This window comes from Perca fluviatilis, chromosome 7 (assembly GCF_010015445.1).
Source record: "Perca fluviatilis chromosome 7, GENO_Pfluv_1.0, whole genome shotgun sequence".
NCBI classification, from domain to species: domain Eukaryota; kingdom Metazoa; phylum Chordata; class Actinopteri; order Perciformes; family Percidae; genus Perca; species Perca fluviatilis.
In genome coordinates, this window is record NC_053118.1 from 25803457 (window position 1) to 25825002 (window position 21546).

Genomic DNA, 21546 nt, shown 5'->3' on the forward strand with positions numbered 1-21546 from the left:
CAAGTTGCAAACAACTCAACGAAGTCCTAATGTTTCTTATGTGCTTTTACATACATTGGATTGGATTGATATGCAGGACGACTGCCCCAACAAGGAACCTGATTGCAGACAGGGACTTTTTTAAAGATAATTTTTGGGCTTTTTAGGATTTTTTTTTAGATAGTACAGATAGACAGGAAAAGGGAGAGATAAGGGAATGACATACAGCAAAGGGCCGCGGGTCGGATTCCAACCCACGCCGCTGACAAGGATTCGTGGGGCGCACGCTCTACCGGGTGAGCTAAACTCACCCCGCAGACCCTGACTCTTACCCTGACCTTTTGTCACTGCTGGAAACTGAGGTGCTTATTCTGAGCGAGTCACAAGTTTCTATACTTTTACGGCAAAACACACTATCCAACGCCTCACAATTTCGCCAAAGCATCATGATCTTGCAGTTGCAAAAATTGCACAAAGTGTATACTGACAGGCTGATGGTTTAATCATTCATATCTCTTTCTATTTAAAAAAAAAAAAAAAATCCTTTTCTGTACAGGTATCCCAAAATGTCTCTTACAATTCCCCATACAAACCTTTATCCCGGCTTCTGCTTATTGCAGCAACTCTAAAGCCCCACAGAGTTAACGTCAAGAAATCCCTTAACCTTTATACAATCAGTGAAGACTTAAAGTGCTCTAAGCGATGTTGGGTGACGTCACTTCTTGTTGACGTTCAAAGTATTGTCAAACAAAACGGAGGCTAGCTCGCCCCTCCCCCTCCCTTCTACGCACTAACCCCCCCAACCCCCACCCCCAAATCCTTCTTGTCAGTTATTAGCTGGAACACTGTTAGGTTTCATGGTGCAGGTTGGCGCAGTTTGTTTTTGTTGCCATTTGTGGAGCCTGGTTTTACAGTGTGTTCAGGGGACAGGCAGCTCGTGGACAGTGAGGAGACGTTTGCTGTATGTGTCAAAACATTTTGTGGCCTAAAAAAAACACGTGGCATCGCTTAGAGCACCTTTAATATATTTAGTAACATATTGTACCTATCAGAATGTAAAAGTGGTATTGCGGCATCAGTTAAGAGCAGAGTTCCTTTTTTTTCTCTGGGTGTTCATCTGCATAAGTGACACACAAACACAACAACTACGTGTTGGAGAACGTGTGCTAAAGCTATGTGCTTTAGTATCAAGTCAAAGAGGGGAACTTCAGCTCAGAGATGTCAACTTCAGGAGAGCTGCTGCCACTGCGGTCGCTGTAAGTGTCCCTGCAATGGAAGATGAATACATAAAATGAGTATTATAGCACCAATGCCTGACAGGGATTGCTTTTATTGTGATTGCAGGTGCAATGATGACATAGTGCTGCAGTAAACTAACTGTAAGAGAGTAGATTATGACACTGAATAAAAATAGGCTTGTAAATTTCCATTCGGGTTGACATTTCAGTAAATTCAATGACGCATAAAAATGCCAACAATGTATAGTGTAAAGGGTTTAATAAAAACAAAAGTGTAATGTCTTTGTATTTATTACCTATGGTAAAAATTGTTGCCCCATGTACGCAATGTCCCAATCATAGGTAAGGTAGAGATTTGTTTTTAACCAGTCAGCATTAATGTCAGTTAACAGATTAAATAGGAAACAATATATTTCATGTGCTTAAATATGATTTGATGCCACTCCATAAAGAACCACTTTTAAATTGAATTAGCCAGTGCAGAGAGAAAAATAAAATGGATATTAAGCACTGAAATGATACGTAGGTTTACATTTATTGCATTATTAGTAGAAAAACCATAGTGGAATGTCAGATAATAGTTACATCTGAACTATAAACTGCTGGAGCATCACACAGTAATTAAATTTTGAACTTCCACCAAATGATGTTTGAATAACGCATTGCTGTGTCAGAGCTTACCGTGGCGAGAGACGGCAGCCCTTGGCCAGGTAGCTCTGGAGTTTTCCTGCAGCAGCCAGCAGGAGACCAAAGTATGGAGGAGAAGGTTTGATGGGCCTCGAGGTGAACTCTGGATGGAACTGCACTCCAACAAAGTAACAATGATCTGAAACAACAAAGACAAATGGATTAATACAGACATTTATTCACCTCCACTACATTAGGCTACATATGACACAGTTAGCATGCGACCGGGGATTCCACCAGGCACTGATGCACCGCGTTCCGGCTGCGCCATAGTTTTGTTCCGTCCTCCACTGTGTGTCACACCACACCGCGAGTGTTTAAGAAGCAGACAGTTTTGCATGCCCAACTTGCAGGTTTGGTCATTTTTCCAAGATATTTGTACATTTAAATAGTCTACATAGTTAAATGGTTTATTCCATTTAATCCAGTTATGAACGACATGGACGAAAGATTTGTGGCTGTGTTTTAGATGTTAAAATAGTGTAGTGATGTGATACAGTATACAATCGGGAGTCTGCACAGGGTGTTGGTTTAGAAAATTGACCGGAAGCTCTAGCCGTTCCACTTCCTGGCCGGCCTGTGCAACGCCCTGTGGCTCTATCAAACATAGACTTAGCGGATTTTTAGCAGAGCAGAGAGCTACTTGTAGGACGTGTTGCGTCGCGGCTGGTGGAATGACACGCATCGTCTTGGGTTGCTGCGATTGCTCCAGCGGCTCTGCCTGAAAGCAGTGTGGATGTGCCTGTCGGAATTTAGGGCTAACATATTTATACATAAATGACAATCTGAGGCAAAGCATGTAGAAGCAACAAAAGACATGTAAGCACACATCCTAAAGATCTGCCAGGTAAAAGCTTTTAGAAGATATACAGAATGTTGCATTTATTAGCAACAGCGCATGAATGCTTATTTTTAATAAAGCTTTCCACTTACCATCCAATTCAATGACCTCCATTCTCTCTCCTTCCACATCCTCGCCGACAAACTGAAGACCCCTTTCTTCAAAGTGGTGCTTCAGCTCTGGGTTCACCTAAAATGAGCAATGGTTCAAGGATTCAGGAAAGGTTTTTAAGAAATAAGGCTATGAGGCATTCCTATAATAATAATACTTTATATTATATACTATTATTATTATATTAATACTTTATTATATAATATAATACTTCCAACACTAGATTCTGGACACAAAGATGAACAGAAGATTAAAACGGAGCCTCAAGTCCCTGCAGCATGTACCAGCAGAATAAGATTACTCTCGAATATGCATTTGTTTTGCACTCCCAGACAAAAGTCTGGAAACATTTGTTTACCTCAAATCTGTGTCTGTGCCTCTCGTCAACATATTCCACATCTCCATACAGTTTTCCTAAAACAATGGAATACCAGTCGTCAGAAAAACAAGCTGGAAAGGCCAAAAAGCCAACAGTCCACCATTAGTTCAAGGAAGATACGTACTCAGTACACTGGTGCTGGATTTGAAAATGGTCCGCCTCTTCCCCAACCTCATAGTCCCACCCATCTGCCCTGGGTTGTGCTCTGGCATGTCAATCACCTGTCAAGATCAAATAGGATAATAAACAAATTCTTGTGAAGACTCTGCTGATAGGATGGGATATGAGCTCGGAAGAAAAAGTCTCTTCTCTATTTTGTGCCTCCTCGTCTCCTCTCTCCTCCATCCTCCTGCCCGTGACCCAGAAATCAATCTCAGAGCGCCATCTTGAAGGATGTCTCGAGTACTAAAACGCATCTCAAGGAGAGAGGAGCAAGGAGGCTTGCCGGAGGAGCCATGAGCAAGGACGCAAAGGTGTATCCTTCGCCAAGTCTTTTCTGCACCTGGGGCATATGAAAGAGGCGTGACACACAGCTGGAATATACAAACCATGACAGCTGCACCACACGTCGTATTTAATTGACGTTTTAAAATGAAGCACGGATATCTAATTTTGTTAAATGCCTGTTGCCTCGACTCCTCTGCCGAGTTCCCACTACAAGACTTTCAAAGTGGACGGTTCGCATTACTGTTCACACTACACAACTTGCCGTCTTGTTTTCCCACTAACTGACTGACCGGCAACAGGGCCTCAAACACTACTAGATCTTTCAACTAGTGTCCAAACTACATTTATCGCGAAAACACACACGAGAAGTGACATGGGACATGACGTTAAACCATATGAGAGACAGTATTTTTGGATGTCAGCCAGATACAAGCGCTCCAAGTTATTGGTGGCTGATTTGTAGCGATATAACAAAGTAGAAAAATAAAAGATCAGACTTGAGTGCTTTTAGGGGATGTCGTCGTTGGCACACATGTTCACACATCTTTACAATTTATAGCCTGTTTTCTCTGTGTGACACAACTCTGGTCCGTGTTGAAAATGCAACACATACAGTAAAGTAACAGGCGACCCCTCAGCCCGTGTCTTGCGCTCTTATTGGCTGTAGCTCTCCAGCAGCGTCCCAGACAGCTCCAGACATTTAGCTGCTAGATATCTGGACCGTGTCCAGAAGCACCAGCGAGCCTCTCGTCTCGCGTTTAACGGTTTACAGGTTGTGCTCGAGCGCTTGCAAGCGAGCACCGAGCCAATGCCAGTTTGCTTTCGATATGGGCCTTTTGTCTGAGAGCCCCAATATTGTGGGCGAGCAGACAATCAGGGCTAAAGTCCTGTAGTGGGCACTTGCCATCATGTGGGGGTGACCAAGACGCGAGGAAAGGAATTGAGGATGTACAAACTGAGAAATAAGAGGGGATAACCTACCACGGGGTGAGTGGATTCTGGATTAAATTCTGTGGAGTTGGCATCTGAAAAAGATAAACAAAACTGAATTAAGATCAAACTTCCCATCTGGTCTATTGTTCCTATATCATTAAATTAAAAACAGTAGGAATCAAATTTCTCTTTTTAAACAGCGGCCCCAGCTGAACTGCGAAATTGTCTTACCTTCCCAGCCGAGAACATTGCGGGCGAACTCACACACTGCCAGCTGCATGCCTAAACACACTCCTGCACAAAACAAGACCAGCAGGATTCTTGCATAATGAGAGCTATTACAAGGACTTGAATAAAGAACAACTAAACCAGATCCCCACTGTGCAAACCACTTACTTGACTAACATTGCATGTGATTATAAAGTGCCTATAAAAAGTATTCACCTCTCTTTGGACTTTTTATGATTAAGCATTTTTCTGATCAACAAAATAACGATTCTTTAATGTCAAAAACAGAACAAATCTCTACAAAGTGATCTAAACGATGTACAAATATAACACACAAAGTAGCTGATTGCACAAGTATTTATGCCCTTACTCAGGTCTATAATTTTCACACGTGGCAGCAATTTTCAGCTTTGAATTAGGGATAAAGTGGGTCTTGAACAAAACATTTCTTTCCTCGTTTGTCTTTGCTCAAACTCTGTCAAGCCGCACAGAGATCTTTCATAGAATAGCAATTTGCAAGTTTTGCCGCCCTTTCTCAAGTGGTTGAAGTTCTGGACCCTGTCCGCCTATCAAATACATGTTTTTCCATTCTGTGTGGCTTGAGCTTAGTATTTCAGGTTGATAATATAGAATAAAGAAGAAGAAGAGAGAAATAGAGAGAATACAATCCATCCCAAGTGACAGATCTTTGGCCGACTGTGGCAGCTGCAGGGTGCCATACAGGTGAATAGCACTAAACTTAACATGCAAAATCTAAATACTCTGGGCTGTACCAGTGTCCAAGCAAAGTGGTGGAATACTTGTGCAATCATTAGATTCTGTTTAAGATTTGTATTTTATACTGATTTAGGAGGTTTCAGTCTTGTGAAACAATACACATACAACATGAGTTCAAAGCAGCAAATAACTTCCTCAGGACACTGTACAACTTTGCTGTTTTATCCACAGTAATGTAAGGATGAAACTGCATACCAAACAATGCTAACATATCTTTGTCACGGTAAGCGGACACATAACAAGGACATTTTTTTTTTTATGTTTAGGCTTCATCACTTTCGCTTAGAGTATGAAATCTTACAATATGATATAATGAAGGAGAAGGCAACTTATGAGACAAGGTAGTTTCAAATCTCTCTTACCTAAAAATGGCTTATTCTGTTTCCTCGCCCAGTTAATAGCTAGCATCTTGCCTTCTGTCCCTCTTACACCAAAACCTCCTGGTACCAACACACCACTGTGGGGAGGAAGGAAAGAGAGACCGCCTCAGTTCATTTTATAAATTAGGCCAGATTATCTTTGAGACAAACATCACACAACATAAACCCCTGTATACAGAGACACATTACGGCTAACAGTGTAAAGACTACTGCTAGTACAAAAATGACTATATACTAGAATGCTACTACAAAATACTATGCAAAGACATACATTAATAGGTCTGTAAATTAAGGTGATGGAGATACATCTTGTACTTGCTTGTAATAATTGCAATCATTTCTGGCATGTCATCATGAATGACATGAAACCAAAATGCGTTTAAATCCTTTCAGAGCATAAATATGATTGAATTCAAATACGTAATTGGGAGTATTTTGAGCCAATTTACACATCCATTGGAGAAATGTTCCTGAGGCACCCACTACTTTCTGTGATCTCTGTATTAAAATCCTCCATCTCTCCATATTTAAAGGTAGTCTAGGGGCAAAATGCTGAACAGCTAATTAACACCCATCAATCTAAGAAGCTAGTTCAATAACATACTAAAGGCTACAAAACTAGGCTGATCTGATTGTGCATCATCTAATTAGCCTACACCTGCTTCATACATTTTAAATGATTTTAAACTTAGAATAAGGGAAGTGGTCACCGCTAAATGCATTTGCTTCAAATAACTAAACAACTAAATATTGCTGCCCTGCTAATGCACTGTAAAATGTAATGTATTTTGTCATACCTATGTATGTTTCTGTTTTGATCGGTTGTCATTGTCCGGTTATGTGCTGGATGCTGCTACGTGACCCTGTCTTGGCTAGGTCTCACTTGCAAAAGAGGTCTAAATCTCAATGCGAATTCTTAGTTAAATAAGGTTATCATTTAAAACTAATGCATCCAAAAACAATGCTCTAAAGGCCTGTGTGGCCCCATGTAAATGCCTGCTTCGAAATAGCTGCAGGACAAACAATTGTGCTTTTCTGCAAGTAGTACACTGCCGGTGTGGTCTGTGCATGAAGATGTAATAAAAACATTGTGAATTTCTACAAAGCACAGAAGTCGTTGAGCATTTTATGAAGCTGCATAAACCACTGGGCATGACAGCACTCTGCTGCCATCATGTGGCATACATAAGGACGCCGCATCACCAGAGAGCTTGTCTACTCACTGAGAACTGCAGAGTTTTTGCCAGGCCTCATGATATTTCACAGGCTCATTTTGCAGAGTGCCAGTCTCAAGGTCTGCAGAGTCTATGTACTGTAATAACAAACAGCACCATTCAACACACAAACTGCAAAGCAGTGTTGCAAAATCCAGAAATCATTATACAAAAACATAATAATGTGAAATGTTTCCATACCTTGACTTCTAGTTTGTGATTAACGGCGAGGGCGGAGTGCTCTAGGGCCTTTATAACGGAGGTGTAGGAGTCAGATAACTTTGTGTATTTCCCCACCAGGGCTATAGAGACATGCTCCAAGAGACGGGCAGATCTGAGAAGAGAGTGAATTACAGTATTCATATGATTTAACCTCCACAGTGCTGCTGTAGTTACTGGGGAACATTTGTCTTTCAGAGTTCAACATTCTTTGGTTTGTAACACAATTCCGAGAAGTGCCGGAGTCATTAAACGGACCGTTCCATAACTGTAGGGTAATGGTTTGTGTCCATTTCCTTACAACGCTTAAAGTTAGCAGCTAAGAAAAAACGTCCTCACCTGTCAGCCATCTCCTTCCACTTTGCGAGCATCTTCCTGGGCCTCATCTCGATGGGCAGGCTCAGCCGCTGACAGAGGTAGCTCACAACACCCTGGTCCTCCAGCAGCAGGGGCACTCTGTAGACTGAGGACACGTCATGGACACAGATCACCTGGAAAGCATAACAAAATGTGACTTCGGTTTTAGTTTTGTAATTGATAAAAAGGGCTGAGCAATGTTAACATTTTCATATTAACTTAATCAATTAAATAGAATTGTCCCAGAAAACAGAAAATTAGTCAACATTACAATTACATGAATCAAATGTACAGTATACTATTGATTTTTTACTTTGTTTCTTAAGATTTTCGACATTTGAGGCTAAGTTCTAAACATTCATGAAGGAGACAGAGCTACACATGTTTACACATAATCAGATTACCATTTAATCAATATGATAGCAGCATACTGTAGGGATGTCATGAGAACCAATACTTCGGTACCAAAATTCTGAAAACATGACGGTACTGCTTTTTCTACAATACCGTAGGTACCCGGGGATGCAATTCTTCCGGACCTGACAGAGTAAGTATATACGCCTACAAGTGTTCTTGTCTGCCGCTAAATGCGGGAGAAGAAGAAAGCCGACCGGCACAGAAAAACAGAGCGCCTCATCTCCGTGCACGGCTTTACCGTAACGCTACATCTACAGCAACGGATTTCATGACTTCACCTGAAGCTGCCAAACAAAGTAAATCTGTTTCTCTCTGCCGTTGTCGGTCACAGCCTAACGTTAGCTCCAATAGCTGACATTAGCTAACTTTAGCACTTGTTTTAGCGGACCTCTATAACATCAGTTAACGTAAGCCAGCCTGGTTCTGTGTGAAAAACAACAACGGCAGAGGGAAACAGACTAACTAAACATGCTTGCTTGGAGTTCCGAGTGAACTCAGGGAAGACTTTACCATACGCTGGCTGTGTGGTGAGGCCAGGCTTTACAGCAGCGGGCTGTGCGTCCTGTGGACTGACGTTTTCTCCAGATGACATTTAAATCACGCTCTCCTTACCCCCTCTACTCGGACCACACCAAACCAGTAAGGTATCGTGACATCCCTAGCATACAGTGAAGTAGCCGTTATCCTTATTAAGTTCATGTCACTCTTACATCTACCTTTTGTATTATCAAATAGAATACCACATTTGCAGCTGTAGGGGTTGACAACATGAATTGTACTAGTTCATTACTCATGTTGGCAGCATAGTCTTCACATAAATCTTCAAGTGAGGTTGTTTATTGTAACACAGCACACTAGTCACCTGTGTGGGCTCCACATGACAAAACATGGAGATCTTCTCCTTGACAGCGGTTTCTAGGGGCGATGTACAGCGACACATTATCTGAAAAGAATCAATACATTTATTTTTATGATGATGATATACAACATGACATGGATATAGTCTAAAAAGATTCCTATATAAACATCTTAGATTTTATGTCATATGTCAGATTTGATTAGGTTGTGTACACCATGAGATGAATACATAACCAAGAATCATTGGATATAGATTTCTACACATAAAGGGGAAGTAGACGCATGGCCTGTTTATATCTGGGATGCAGGAGGGAACGCCAAGTTCTAAGGGCAAATTGTAATCAGACTCACCAAGTCTGGAGACAAGCCTAACCCTCTGAGTTCTCGGACACTGCTCTGGGTCGGTTTGGTTTTCTGCTCCCCTGTGGTATTCGGCTGAGGACACAAAAGCAAAGCCACCTCCAAATTGTTGCATACATGTGTGTGACAAATAAACCAGTGGGGATTTTTACTGTTCTCTAGCACCTTTCTTTCAAAAAACAAACAAAGCGCAGATTTAGTGATCCTGCAGTTATCCCATTCTACTTGACATGCGTGTTCACCAGTGTGCCCTACCTGTGGTACCAGGCTGACATGGATGTTGCAGAAGTTCTCCTTCTTCACCTTGAACTGGAACTGTCTGAAGGCCTCGATGAAGGGCATACTCTCAATGTCCCCCACTGTGCCTCCCAGCTGTTGACACAAAACATGCTTAGCCCACAGAACTGCATAGACAAACTCACAGGATGGTTCTCAGTGCCTCGGAAAGTACAGTATAAAAAAAAAAGTAAAGTAAGAGTCAGTAGCTGTACTGAGCCAATAATATTGTCAGAGCTGGTTTTGATGTATGGTAATGAGAAGAGAACTGCTGGATGCAGGATAAACAAACCCGTTTGTGTAAGTTCAGCAATTTATCTGCTTGCTGAACAAGATTATAGTTTTTCATTAGTTTTTATTTTGATTTCATTTTGACTTGGTTTTCAATTAGTTTTTAAAGTGGGTTTCCTAGTTTAGTTTAGATTTTTTGAAAATGCTTAGTTTTAGTTTAGTTTTTATTAGTTTCGGGGTGCAGAAAGGAGGTAGAGGAAATACCATAATGTTCTAAAACACATGGCGGAGGCAGAGAAATCAGTACGACCTAAGTCATACATCGAAAAAGTGTGTTAATTGCAAGATATGCAAAAGCGACATGGCCTGGCACGGGAGCACCGCGGTGATGATTCAGCACCTAAAAAGTAAACATGTTGGAGTCCTTGATGAGGAGGAAGGGAGTTCAACAGCAGGGTAAGTCACTACAGAATCCTACTTTTGTTCTGTTTTGAAGCGAGGAACGCAACGTCCCTCCAGTAGCTCTTCTGGTGCTGGCGTTTACTCGTAATCAAGCTTGACAAGCATGACAAGTGCGTTAGCTTGTTAATAACAGCAGTAAAGCAGGGGTGGTATAGTTTGCAAGACTAAAGACACGTTTTTATTCACTCGCCTTTTTTGGCCCATTCATTTTTCAATCTGTTGTCATGTATATATTCTGTGCTTTGTCCCATATTAGTTATTATTGACAAATATATTTGTGTGTGTTGTACTTTTTAATTTCATTTTAAAGTTATTTTATAGCACTTCGTCATCTTAAAGTGATGGTTCGGAGTAATTTCACCCTAGGGTCCTTTGCACCATGACCTCGAGCCAAACCCCCCCCACCCCCCCGAAGCTTTTTTCACCTGGGTCGAACATTGGGAGAGTTAGCGTAGAGTAGCGTTATCAGCTGAATAGCTTAGCGCAGGGGTTAATGGATCCAGTGATGTATCTCGTAAATGACCCCACTAATAATGCCCAAAATTATACCAAACTTCTACACTAGTACAAATAGTTTATTTACTCTGTGACGGGGCGCATAGCTGCCGTCACGGTAGCGATGCGCTACCTAGTTTAGCTCACAAAGACTGAGTGTAAATGTTGCCTGTGTATGTTTTGTTAGCATGTCAATATGCTCGGTTATGTATCATATGCTCCGTTTCAAATCATCTGTTAAAACTTGCCATTCATCTGATTCCACACAGTAATCCCGTAGGGCCAGTTGTTCAAAGGTAATCTGATCGGATTTTGGTTATCGGATTGGATCAAATCTTGAAAATGGGTTGTTCAAAAGGGAAAGAAGGATTCTGAAATCCGATTAGATTACGGAATCCAATCCTAGTTTTAATCTGGATCAAACCTTCAGTTTTTGTTGTTCAAAACTGGTCAGTAGGATTTGGATAACTTTGATCCAAAAAAAAAAAAAAAGATTATCCTGATCCCAACAGGGGGTAGGATTTCAAGGTGGATTCCAGGAAGAAAATGTAGTAAAACTTTAAAATTGGTCAAATAATACATCTGTATCATGTAATGTATATACTTTTATTTATATTTTGCACTTGACTTGTGTAACCGTTGTAACAGTGATAAAGTAGATGAAGTAGACATAGGCTACCAATTAAGCTACTCAGTATAGTAAAGTAAAAATAAAAAAAAAATAGAAATGATCTTGTCCCCATGTCTAAACGAGAAAGTGAAAGAGCAGAAGCACAGATCGTCCTGGCAGAGGAACAAATCAAGCTGACCAAACTGCAGCAAACCAAAGCCAAACTTCAGCTCCGCCTCCTAAAAGCAGGGCTTGGAAATGCTGGTCTCTCCTCCTCAGATGAAGAAGAACCCTGAACATTCTTTATTTTGTTAACTTGGACATTTAACCTTTTGTTTTGTTTGTAAGACATTTTCAAAATATCTTATTTGTTGTAACTCAGATGAGGGGTCATAAAAGAAATTATGAATGGAAGTGGATGGTTATGTTATTTTTGTGTTTTGTCTCAAAATAAGAAACACTTACAGTGACCCCATGTTTGCTCTCCTACCTGTTCTTTACATAGCTGGTAGCCCACATTGTGATATGTTGTCCCATTTACAGCACTGGTAATCCGGATTTGGTAATCTTGAAAACTGTCTATTTGGATAAGGGTGAGCCAATCCAATGTTGCTTTGAAAAACCGGCATAAAAGTAAGACTGATTACCTGATCCTGGATAGCAAAAAATGGGATTTCCAAATCCCGATAATTTTGATCCAGATTAAATGTTTTGAACAACTGGCCCCGTAGCGTTCACGTGCACATATTTACAGCTAATACTGCGGTGAGTTATAGGCTATAGCTATATCCATCAATACATAATTCTCTGTTGTTTAAAACCATACCGTTTGTCACAAACATCACCATTTATAATAATCACACAACACTTACGTCTTTGTTAAACTGGCTGTTTATTTACTTTAAAAGGTAACAGGATAACATGTAGTCTTTGTGGCTTACCGGCGTCTGCTCTGTTGATAAAGGAAAGTTTGCCGTGATCGGCGAGTTTAAATGACGTTATTACATCCGGGGTAACAGGAAGTGATCGTAATTTTGAGTAATTATTTATTTTGTCCGTCAAAGTCTCTTGTGGTTTAGTGAAATGTTTTGGTGAGTCATGTACACATCTTCGGTAAATTTCTAGCTTACTAGATCTGTTAATTTTGGCTGTTTGTAGCTTTTATTGTCTGTTCGCCTTAGCCACCCCTGTATTTCATTTGTTGTTGGTATGTTCCAATTCCAGGGGCCTATATAGACTGTATAGACTGTCTATAGACTGCCTATATAGACTGTCAGTTTCAGTTACTCAAGAGAGCTAGAGAAGGAAGGACGTCAGTCTGTGGAAGGCTCTAGTGACTAGGTTAAAAAGTCAAACTTGTATACAGCTGTATCTTTTTTATCATTTAATAAGTTTTGACTCTTACGTCAATTTATTTTATTTTTTGTGAAAGTATTTTTTTTCCTCCTTTTTTTAATTTTTTGGTTTTGTTAATTGTTTATTTTGCCTATAGGCCTTAATTTGGGACAATTATAATAAAATCCCATCCTTTTCGACATCACTTTTGATTCAGTCTGAGTGTCTACACCTGCTCACAACCATTCTGTTACATCTACCTTCAACATACTCATAAAACGATGGATTGGAAAGTTTGTAAGTACACCAGAAGTTTATGTAAATAACACTTGCCTGCTGGCTTCTGCTCTCTGCTGTTGTTGCTGCCGGCAGTTAGACGAGTGCTTAGGGCCGTCTACAAATTACAACACCGAAAAGAGATGCAACAAAAATATTTATTAATTTAACTTTTTTTTTTAAAGTAAGTGCTGTAGTATAACTAGCAGGAGACAAGTTATAATTGAGGTAAGTTTGGAGACATTACCTTATTTAATCATTAAATTAATAAATATTTTTTGTTGCAGCTCTTTTCTTTGCATCTAACACTGCAGAGTGCTTGGAGCAGGTAGTGGCCAGATTTGAAATTCGTCCTAGAAAAATCATTGCCGTTGTCCATGACAATGGTGCCAATATTGTGGCTGCGGCAAATATCCTGGAGGAGAAGCATGGGTGGTCCTCTGTCTGTTGCACTGGCCATACATTGCAACTTGTGATTAACGCTGCGTTGAAGCATCAAAGCATCGAAAAAACTGTCGGGGCTGCAAGATGTCTGGTAGAACATTTTAAGAAAAGCGAGCTAGCCAGCAGTAAGCTCAGAGAGAAACCACAACAAATGGCCACACCTGAGCACAGCCTTGTTCAAGACAAGCACAAGGTGGAATAACAAATTCTATATGATAAGCCGACTGCTTGAGCAAAAGTGGCCTGTAACAGCAACACTGTCCGACAGCTGTGTCACACAGAGAGGCAAAAAGGTACCTGGATTTGAAACCAGACCAGTGGAGCCAGAAGAGCTTTCAACAGTTCTCAAGCCTTTTGAATGGGTTACTGTGCTCATGAGTGGACAGAAATATGCAACCATATCTGCAATACCTCCACTTGTGAAGGGGCTGTTGAAGTCCACCCAGAGTGCTGCCTACGAGTCAGCTCCGCTGCAGGCTTTCAAACTCACTGCTGTGCAGCAGTTGCAGGAGAGATTGAAAATGGAGCCTGCTTTCTCAGATAGAGCACCAAACACAGTGATTCTTGCAATGGTCCTTGACCCAAGGTTTAGGAAACTGACGTGTCTTTCACCTGATGAAGTCCTACATGTTCAAACTAAAGTGCAAACAATGGCACTTGAAGAGAGAAGGAAGATGGATGGGCGACAGCATGGCAGTTGCAGCATTACCTCCACCTACAGCTACTGAATCAACACCTCTAGCCATTCTACTTGACTCACTCCTTGGTTCTGATGGTGAAGAAGAGGATAGAGCAGGCGAAGCTGAGGATGTCCACACCCAAGTGAGGAACGAAGTCCTCACATACTTTGGAGAAAAGAGCCTTGCCAAGGAAGAAAACCCATTACGGTGGTGGAAGGCTAACAATGACAGATATCCCATGTTGGCCAGGCTAGCCAAGTCTTACTTATGTATCCCTGCCACCTCAACACCATCTGAGCGGCTGTTTTCTACAGCAGGAAACATAGCCTCCAAGAAAAGAGTGAGTCTGAGCCAGGAGCATGTGGACAATTTTGCATTGCAATGCAAAGTGTCTGAACAAAGGGAGTGAGAGAGAGTGAGAGTGTGTGTCTGAGTGTGAGCATCTGTGAGTGTGAGAGTTTGTGAGTGTGTGCATCTGTGAGTGTAGTGTAGAGAACACAAATCCTGTTAAGTTTTCTGATTTGTATTTTTCATAAATTATTTATTGTTTTGACAGCTCAGGTCTCCCTAAACAAAAATATACATATTTTGTGCAGATGTAAAGCATACATGTGTATGTTTTTTATGTTAGTCCATTTTCCTTTTTATTATTACTTTAACAGCTCAGGGATGTTCAAGGAGCAACCCATTTGTGCACTTTCTGAAGATTCTTTGCATTTCTGTTTTTTAATGAAGGGTTGGAAATTAATGCTTTGTAGTTTGTTTTTTTCCGATTTATTGATTAATTGAAAAAATAAATCGACAGATTAGTCTATTATTAAAATAATCGTTAGTTGCAGCCCTAGTATTCACAATGTATTCAACAATACTACTGGTACATAAAACGCACATACGAGGATGAGCACAAATAGCTAAACAGTCTACACAAGACGCCGTAGTAAGTGCAAAATGTGTAAGTGATGTGTTCCAGGAAAACAACCTAAATAGCCAATAGACTAAAGAAGACATACAGTACTGTGCAATAGTCTTAGGCAGGTGTGGACAAATGCTGTAAACTAAGAATGTTTTCAAAAATATAAATGATTGTTTATTTTTATCAATTTCAAAAATGCGACCAAAAAAACCCCATCTAAATCACATCAATATTTGGTGTTACTACCCTTTGCCTTCAAACCAGCATCAATTCTTATTAGGTACACTTGCAAAAAGTCAGGGAACGTTGACGATCGTAGACGCAGTGGTCGGCCAAGGAAACTTAGTGCAGCAGATGAAAAACACATCAAGCTTATTTCCTTTCAAAATTGGAAGATGTCTAGCAGTGCCATCAGCTCAGAACTGGCAGAAACCAGTGGGACCCAGGTACACCCATCTACTGTCCAGAGGAGTCTGGTCAGAAGTGGTCTTCATGGAAGAGTTGCAGCCAAAAAGCCATACCTCCGACATTGAAACAAGGCCAAGCAACTCAACTATACACAAAAACATAGGAACTGGGGTGCAGAAAAATGGCAGCAGGTGCTCTGGACTGATGAGTCAAAATTTGAAATATTTGGCTGTAGCAGAAGGCAGGTTGTTCGCCGAAGGGCTGTAGAGCGGTACAATAATGAGTGTCTGCAGGCAACAGTGAAGCATGGTGGAGGTTCCTTGCAAGTTTGGGGCTGCATTTCTGCAAATGGAGTTGGAGATTTGGTCAGGATTAATGGTGTCCTCAATGCTGAGAAATACAGGCAGATACTTATACATCATGCAATACTATCAGGGAGGCGTATGATTGGCCCCAAATTTATTCTGCAGCAGGACAACGACCCCAAACATACAGCCAAGGTCATTAAGAACTATCTTCAGCGTAAAGAAGAACAAGAAGTCCTGGAAGTGATGGCACGGCCCACCACAGAGCCCTGATCTCAGCATCATCCAGTCTGTCTGGGATAACATGAAAAGACGGAAGGAGGATTTGAGGAAGCCTCCATCCACAGAAGATCTGTGGTTAGTTCTCCAAGATGTTTGGCACAACCTACCATCCGAGTTCCTTCAAAAACTGTGTGCGAGTGTACCTAGAAGAATTGATGCCGTCTTGAAGGCAAAGGGTGGTCACACCAAATATTGATTTGATTTAGATTTCTCTTCTGTTCATTCACTGCATTTTGTTAATTGATGAAAATAAACTATTAACACTTCCATTTTTGAAAGCATTCTTAGTTTACAGCATTTTTTCATACCTGCCTAAAACATTTGCACAGTACTGTACATGAACAGGTGTTTTGAACTTTGGTTGAGTAAAGTGGCGAACCTTTTGAAGTCAAATCGACTCACAGTTGTGTAGCTCCGCTGACACAGTCGTAATCAAATAGGACTCTGCCACTTTCTTCCGACTTTCGGTACCGGCATGATGCCAGGCGAGGGGCACGGACTATGTTGTGTTCAATTTGACATGAATGTCGGAATTTCTGGTTTTCGGGTTCCCAGTCGGAAACCATATATGTCTACAGCATAGACTGTATAAAACAGGTCTATGGTCGGAAATGTCAACTCTGAAAGATGTAACATTATTTGCTCTATGAAAGACATTGACAAAGACGAAAACTAAGGACATTTACTCGATAATTTTATTTTAGTTAGTTTTGCAAACAGACATTACAGTTTTAGTTAGTTTTTTTTGTAATGCCTCGTTTTTATTTTTATTTCAGTTTACAACGATGTTTTTTTCCCCACCTAGTTTCCGTTATTTTGTTCGTTTTCGTTAACGATTATAACCTTGTTGGTGCCAATATGTTCTATTGCTTCAGGCAACATGCTTGGTTACAATACTGATCGAAAAGTTCTTCTATTTCTCTTAAACACACTAAAGAAAAATGACACTTTTGACTTGACAGTTAAGGTTTTCAGTGTTCTTTTCAGGGCTGTCCCAAACGATTATTTTTTTAAACGATTAATCTAACGATTAATTTTTCAATTAGCGATTATTTTCCCATTGCTCAATTATTTACAATTTACACAAAACAAATTTCAGTAAGGTTCAAATCTTTATTAAAATTGTTTAACACTGCACTGTTCAAGTAAAATGAATTTTTAGTGCAACCTTAAGCCAGATGTAGGCTATCAATCCAACAACAAAATAAAGTCACTTTCAGGAGGAATACAAAAATAAAAACTTAAAGTAAACAGAGCAAGTGCAAAAAGAGTAGCCTGTATTTGCATTGTATTTTTTTTTAATAAAAATAGTAGGTAAAATAATTAATAAGCTCTTGTTTAACATCCAAGCTCTTTTCCCTTTAATTTAACTTTCATTATTTGTATCTAAAGGCTGGTTAAGCACTGTAGGTAGGAGAAGTTGGACAGTTTTTTTTTCCATTTCCACTCACATACCCAACAACTGCTGAACAACGCCGACACACAGTCCTCGTCTTATCCATCACTCTCTCGCCTGTAGCCTACTACTGTAACTGACCCGAAGACCGAAGTTTTCGAGGCGAGGATGGCATGAGACGAGAGGACATGACACGGGAGGGTCCAGGCTGCAGCCATACAGTCTCAAAGTTTTCCCAAACTTGTGATCTTAAAAAGGCCGGCGGGGAACTCTTGTGGGTCGCCACCACTCGCCATACTCGTCCTGCTATCTCTGACTCACTCACTGGACCATCATCCTAACAAAAAACTGCATGTAGGCACAGGAGCTCGGCTAGCTTCAGAGCTAAGGCAGGGCTACAGTTTAGGTGTCCCTAGAACCCGCCAATCTAACAGTAGTTCCACATTACATTAGTTCTGCATTACATTAATTAATTTGCACGCAAGTTGTATTTATTTATTTTATTTAGTGACGCGTCGACGCAAATTATTTGTGTCGCCGCATTTACGTAATCGATGAATCGTCCCAGCCCTAGTTCTTTTGCATTAAATCCAAAAACCAGTTTGGCCTTCTTACATAAATTCCCACGTGATGAGAACAGAGACAAGTACGTACAAGTACGACTTACCTCTATGACACAAACTTGAGGCTCCACACCATCACTATCTACCGAGATCCTGGCCTGCTTCATCACCCACTCCTGGATGGCATCTGTGATGTGTGGTACCACTGAACAGATTTATTGAACAAAAAAAATATAAAAAAAACAATCACCGCTCATTGGACATACTTGTGAAGAAAAATACAGCTCCTGACAAATGATCTCTTCTACAGACACACTGGAAAACACAAACACAAACAAGTGTGCTGCTGTGCAGCATGTCTCGGCACCAAACCTTCATTAAATGTGGGGGTGCAGAATTTAAACAGTCATGGGGAGCGTGCATGTTTTGGAGTAGGTGCACTCACTCACCCTGTACAGTCTTGCCCAGGTAGTCTCCCCTCCTCTCCTTGTTGATGACCGACTGGTAGATCCGTCCAGTGGTGAGGTTGTTGTCTTTGGTAAGACAGATGTCCAGGAAACGCTCATAGTTCCCCAAGTCCAGATCCACCTCCCCACCATCATCGAGAACAAAAACTTCACCTGAACATATCCATTTATCGTAGGGTTAGTGAAGCGGCAGATCCAAAACTGGTAGAATTTCAGGGCTCTGTTCACTGACATAACCGTCTACTGTAGAGATAGACCGATTATTGGCCCTGGCTGATTAACAGGCCCTTTTTTTGGCAGTTTGCAGATTATCTGTATGTGGGTTTTATTACTGATAACCGATAAACGGTCACTCTGCTTCAGTTTCACTCACCACTAGAGTTGGGTATCGTTTGGGTTTTTTACGATTCGGTGCTAAAAAGCAAAACTTTTAAAACGGTGCCTAAACCGATACTTTTTAATAAAGTAAAAATAAAAAAAATAAAAAAATACAAGGGTACTAAACAACAGTCGGCGATATTAAAGAACGGCTTGTTTATTGCTAAGGCCATATGGTCAAAATTTAATAATAATGTAATAACTATAACAATAACTTATTTCACCAGTAAATTGCTGTTGAATGAAAAAAAACAACCACCAGATGGGAAATGGGTATTTTGCAATAACTTGTTTTAGTGCTACCTGTTTTAAGTGAACGCACCGTCTGTGTTGTTTATTTCTGACAATGGCAGCTGCTGCGCTGCAGAGCAGACTGTGTTGCGTCCCTGTGTTGGAATCCTCTACAGTGAAATACTGTCACACTTTACACTATTTAACGTTAGCTGTCAGCTAACGTTAAAGCTAAAGTATTAACCGTGTTGAATACAGCTGCTAGCTAAAGGTAGGCTAACGTTACCTGCTGTCGGGTGTAGTAAAGTCAGGCACCGGAATTTTCTTTTTTATCCGGTCTCGTTACTACCGTTTACGTCGGCACCGGTGCCCTATTGGCACCGCGCTTCGGTATCCAACCCTACTCACCACTGTGTCTTGACTTAATGTCCCGCCCACAACACTATCTGACTATCTTTTTACTGTGTATTACGTTGAAAGTTCATAATTTATTAAATAGTAGCTTAAAGCTTTTTTTTTTTTTAAGTAGTGTGTTGGAATTCCAAAATCTTGACTTAAAGATTATCATTTTCACTGTAAATGCATATCGGTTCCAAATATCGGTTTCATTAACTACTAATAAATCGGTATCAGCCTTGAAAAACCAAAAATATTCAAAATTAAATATTCAAATATTAACTGTAGGACTAAACCACATAAATAAACAGCAGATGATACGTGAAAGACAATGTAAAGCAACCTGGTTGAAAGCACTCAATTACTCACCATGTTCATATGGAGAAAAGGTGCCAGCATCAATATTGATGTACGGATCAATTTTAATAGCTGTGACGTGAAGGCCGCAGGACTTTAGAATTGTTCCCACGCTGCTGGCAATGATGCCCTTACCAATACCAGATATGACACCACCGGTAACCAGGATGTACTTCATAGTGGGATGTGTACACTAAAAAAAGGAAAGAAAAAAACGTTGCACTACATTTTCAACTAATCCTGTTCAACTACATGTGAGATGAAGAGCTGATGCAATAAAGGCTACTGTGGATGTGCTCTATTGTTAAAAGTCTCCATCAGTTTAATTTGGTCTTCTCACTGGTTCACATTTAAAACGTGTGATCTGTTTTACTCCTTTTATTCCTTTTTTCAAACTCCTTACCAATGTAACACTCCACAAACATGTTACATTACAAGACATTAAAATAAAACAAAAAAATAAAATCTGGCAGTGGTGACATTCATTACATGACATTTGAAACTTGGAGGTGCGACTACCCATTTGTTTACATTATCCAGATTTATATGGTGGCATGGGGAGTAAATCCAACAAAACACATCATACAAAGCTGTTAAACCGGAGCTAACGTTACTTGGGAAGATTGCCTTAACGTTAGCAAAAAATAACTGCTTCGCCACGAAATGTTATTCGACACTGAGGGAACTGTAAAGGTAATATGATCAGCTTACGCGCTACAATTAGGATAGCAGCAGTTAAGTTAGCTAACGTTAGCTAATTATGACCAATTTTGAGACAACTAACTTGGCAGTATTTTAAGCTATTAACAGTCTCTCTAGCACACCATGAATGTCAAAACACTTACCAAACGGCTAAAGAGAAATACATTAGCGTTTCAATGTTGTGAGTTTACGAGGCATCAGTCTCCACGTTTCTGCTGCAGTAGAAACACGTGTTCACTGATCCACTTGTCCTCCTGTACAGCTTGGTTTTAGTGATGTTAGGTACGCAAACGAATCGTTCTTTTTGAACGACTCTTAAAGAGGAACTCGTCAACTCGATTCGCAATCAGGAGTGAATCCAAAACATGGATGTATAAAGATAATCCACAAAATGCTTCCGTGTAGTACATGCGCAGTTGTGCATAAAAGCCAGGTCCCCTTTAAGAGCAGCTGGTCCCAAAGGAGTGGATAAGACGGATTATAAAACACCCATGTGATAAGGTCGATCATGGGTCGGTTCTTAAGATTGTTTCGCTAGTGGAACGTTCACTAGATTGTTTCCGATTGTTTCACTACGTTTCACTGTTTCATGGGTAATTATATGCCCTCTTCTAGCCTCGCAGGCAGAACTTAGTCTACCGCCCCCACAGGATCCACCAATGAGGTGATGAATTCAGGGTTATGTTACTCAGAGAGTCTCGCTGAGAGGCTGACCTCTGGGTGATCATTTCCCAAAACCACTAGTGTTTTCACCGTATGACGTCACATGCATTGGAGTGAATGAAGTATTTCAAGGTCAACGCAAGTGCAATTTATTATATCCATAATATGATGGCCATGAACAATTTCAACAATTTCTGTATTAACCATGTAGGCTATTAACACTAAATATACCTCAGATTCGATACTGTACA

The 21546-nt window shown here is 40.5% G+C and overlaps 1 protein-coding gene across 1 annotated transcript; it reads right to left on the minus strand.

Annotated features, from left to right (window-relative positions):
* Positions 1-773: 773 nt before the first annotated feature.
* Positions 774-21204, minus strand: LOC120561962 (CTP synthase 1-like). Its single transcript, XM_039805309.1, has 18 exons — positions 20776-21204; positions 19943-20123; positions 18551-18721; positions 18206-18306; positions 9681-9797; positions 9417-9500; positions 9070-9150; positions 7773-7924; positions 7416-7548; positions 7224-7312; positions 5983-6077; positions 4847-4909; positions 4664-4707; positions 3360-3456; positions 3215-3270; positions 2838-2934; positions 1899-2043; positions 774-1245 (listed from the first exon to the last, which is right to left on the minus strand). Exons 2-18 carry the CDS (start codon positions 20106-20108, stop codon positions 1167-1169), a joined length of 1770 nt encoding a protein of 589 aa, XP_039661243.1. The 5' UTR covers positions 20109-20123; positions 20776-21204; the 3' UTR covers positions 774-1166.
* Positions 21205-21546: the final 342 nt, after the last annotated feature.

Excerpts from the sequence above, each read along its gene's own strand:
- LOC120561962 (XM_039805309.1), bottom strand. The coding sequence starts at position 20,108 with ATGAAGTACATCCTGGTTACCGGTGGTGTCATATCTGGTATTGGTAAG. Across the intron at positions 18,307-18,550 it reads CCTGGGCAAGACTGTACAGG|TGGTACCACACATCACAGAT; the intron begins GTGAGTGAGTGC and ends AAATCTGTTCAG. Across the intron at positions 7,925-9,069 it reads GTCATGTGGAGCCCACACAG|GTGATCTGTGTCCATGACGT; the intron begins GTGACTAGTGTG and ends TATGCTTTCCAG.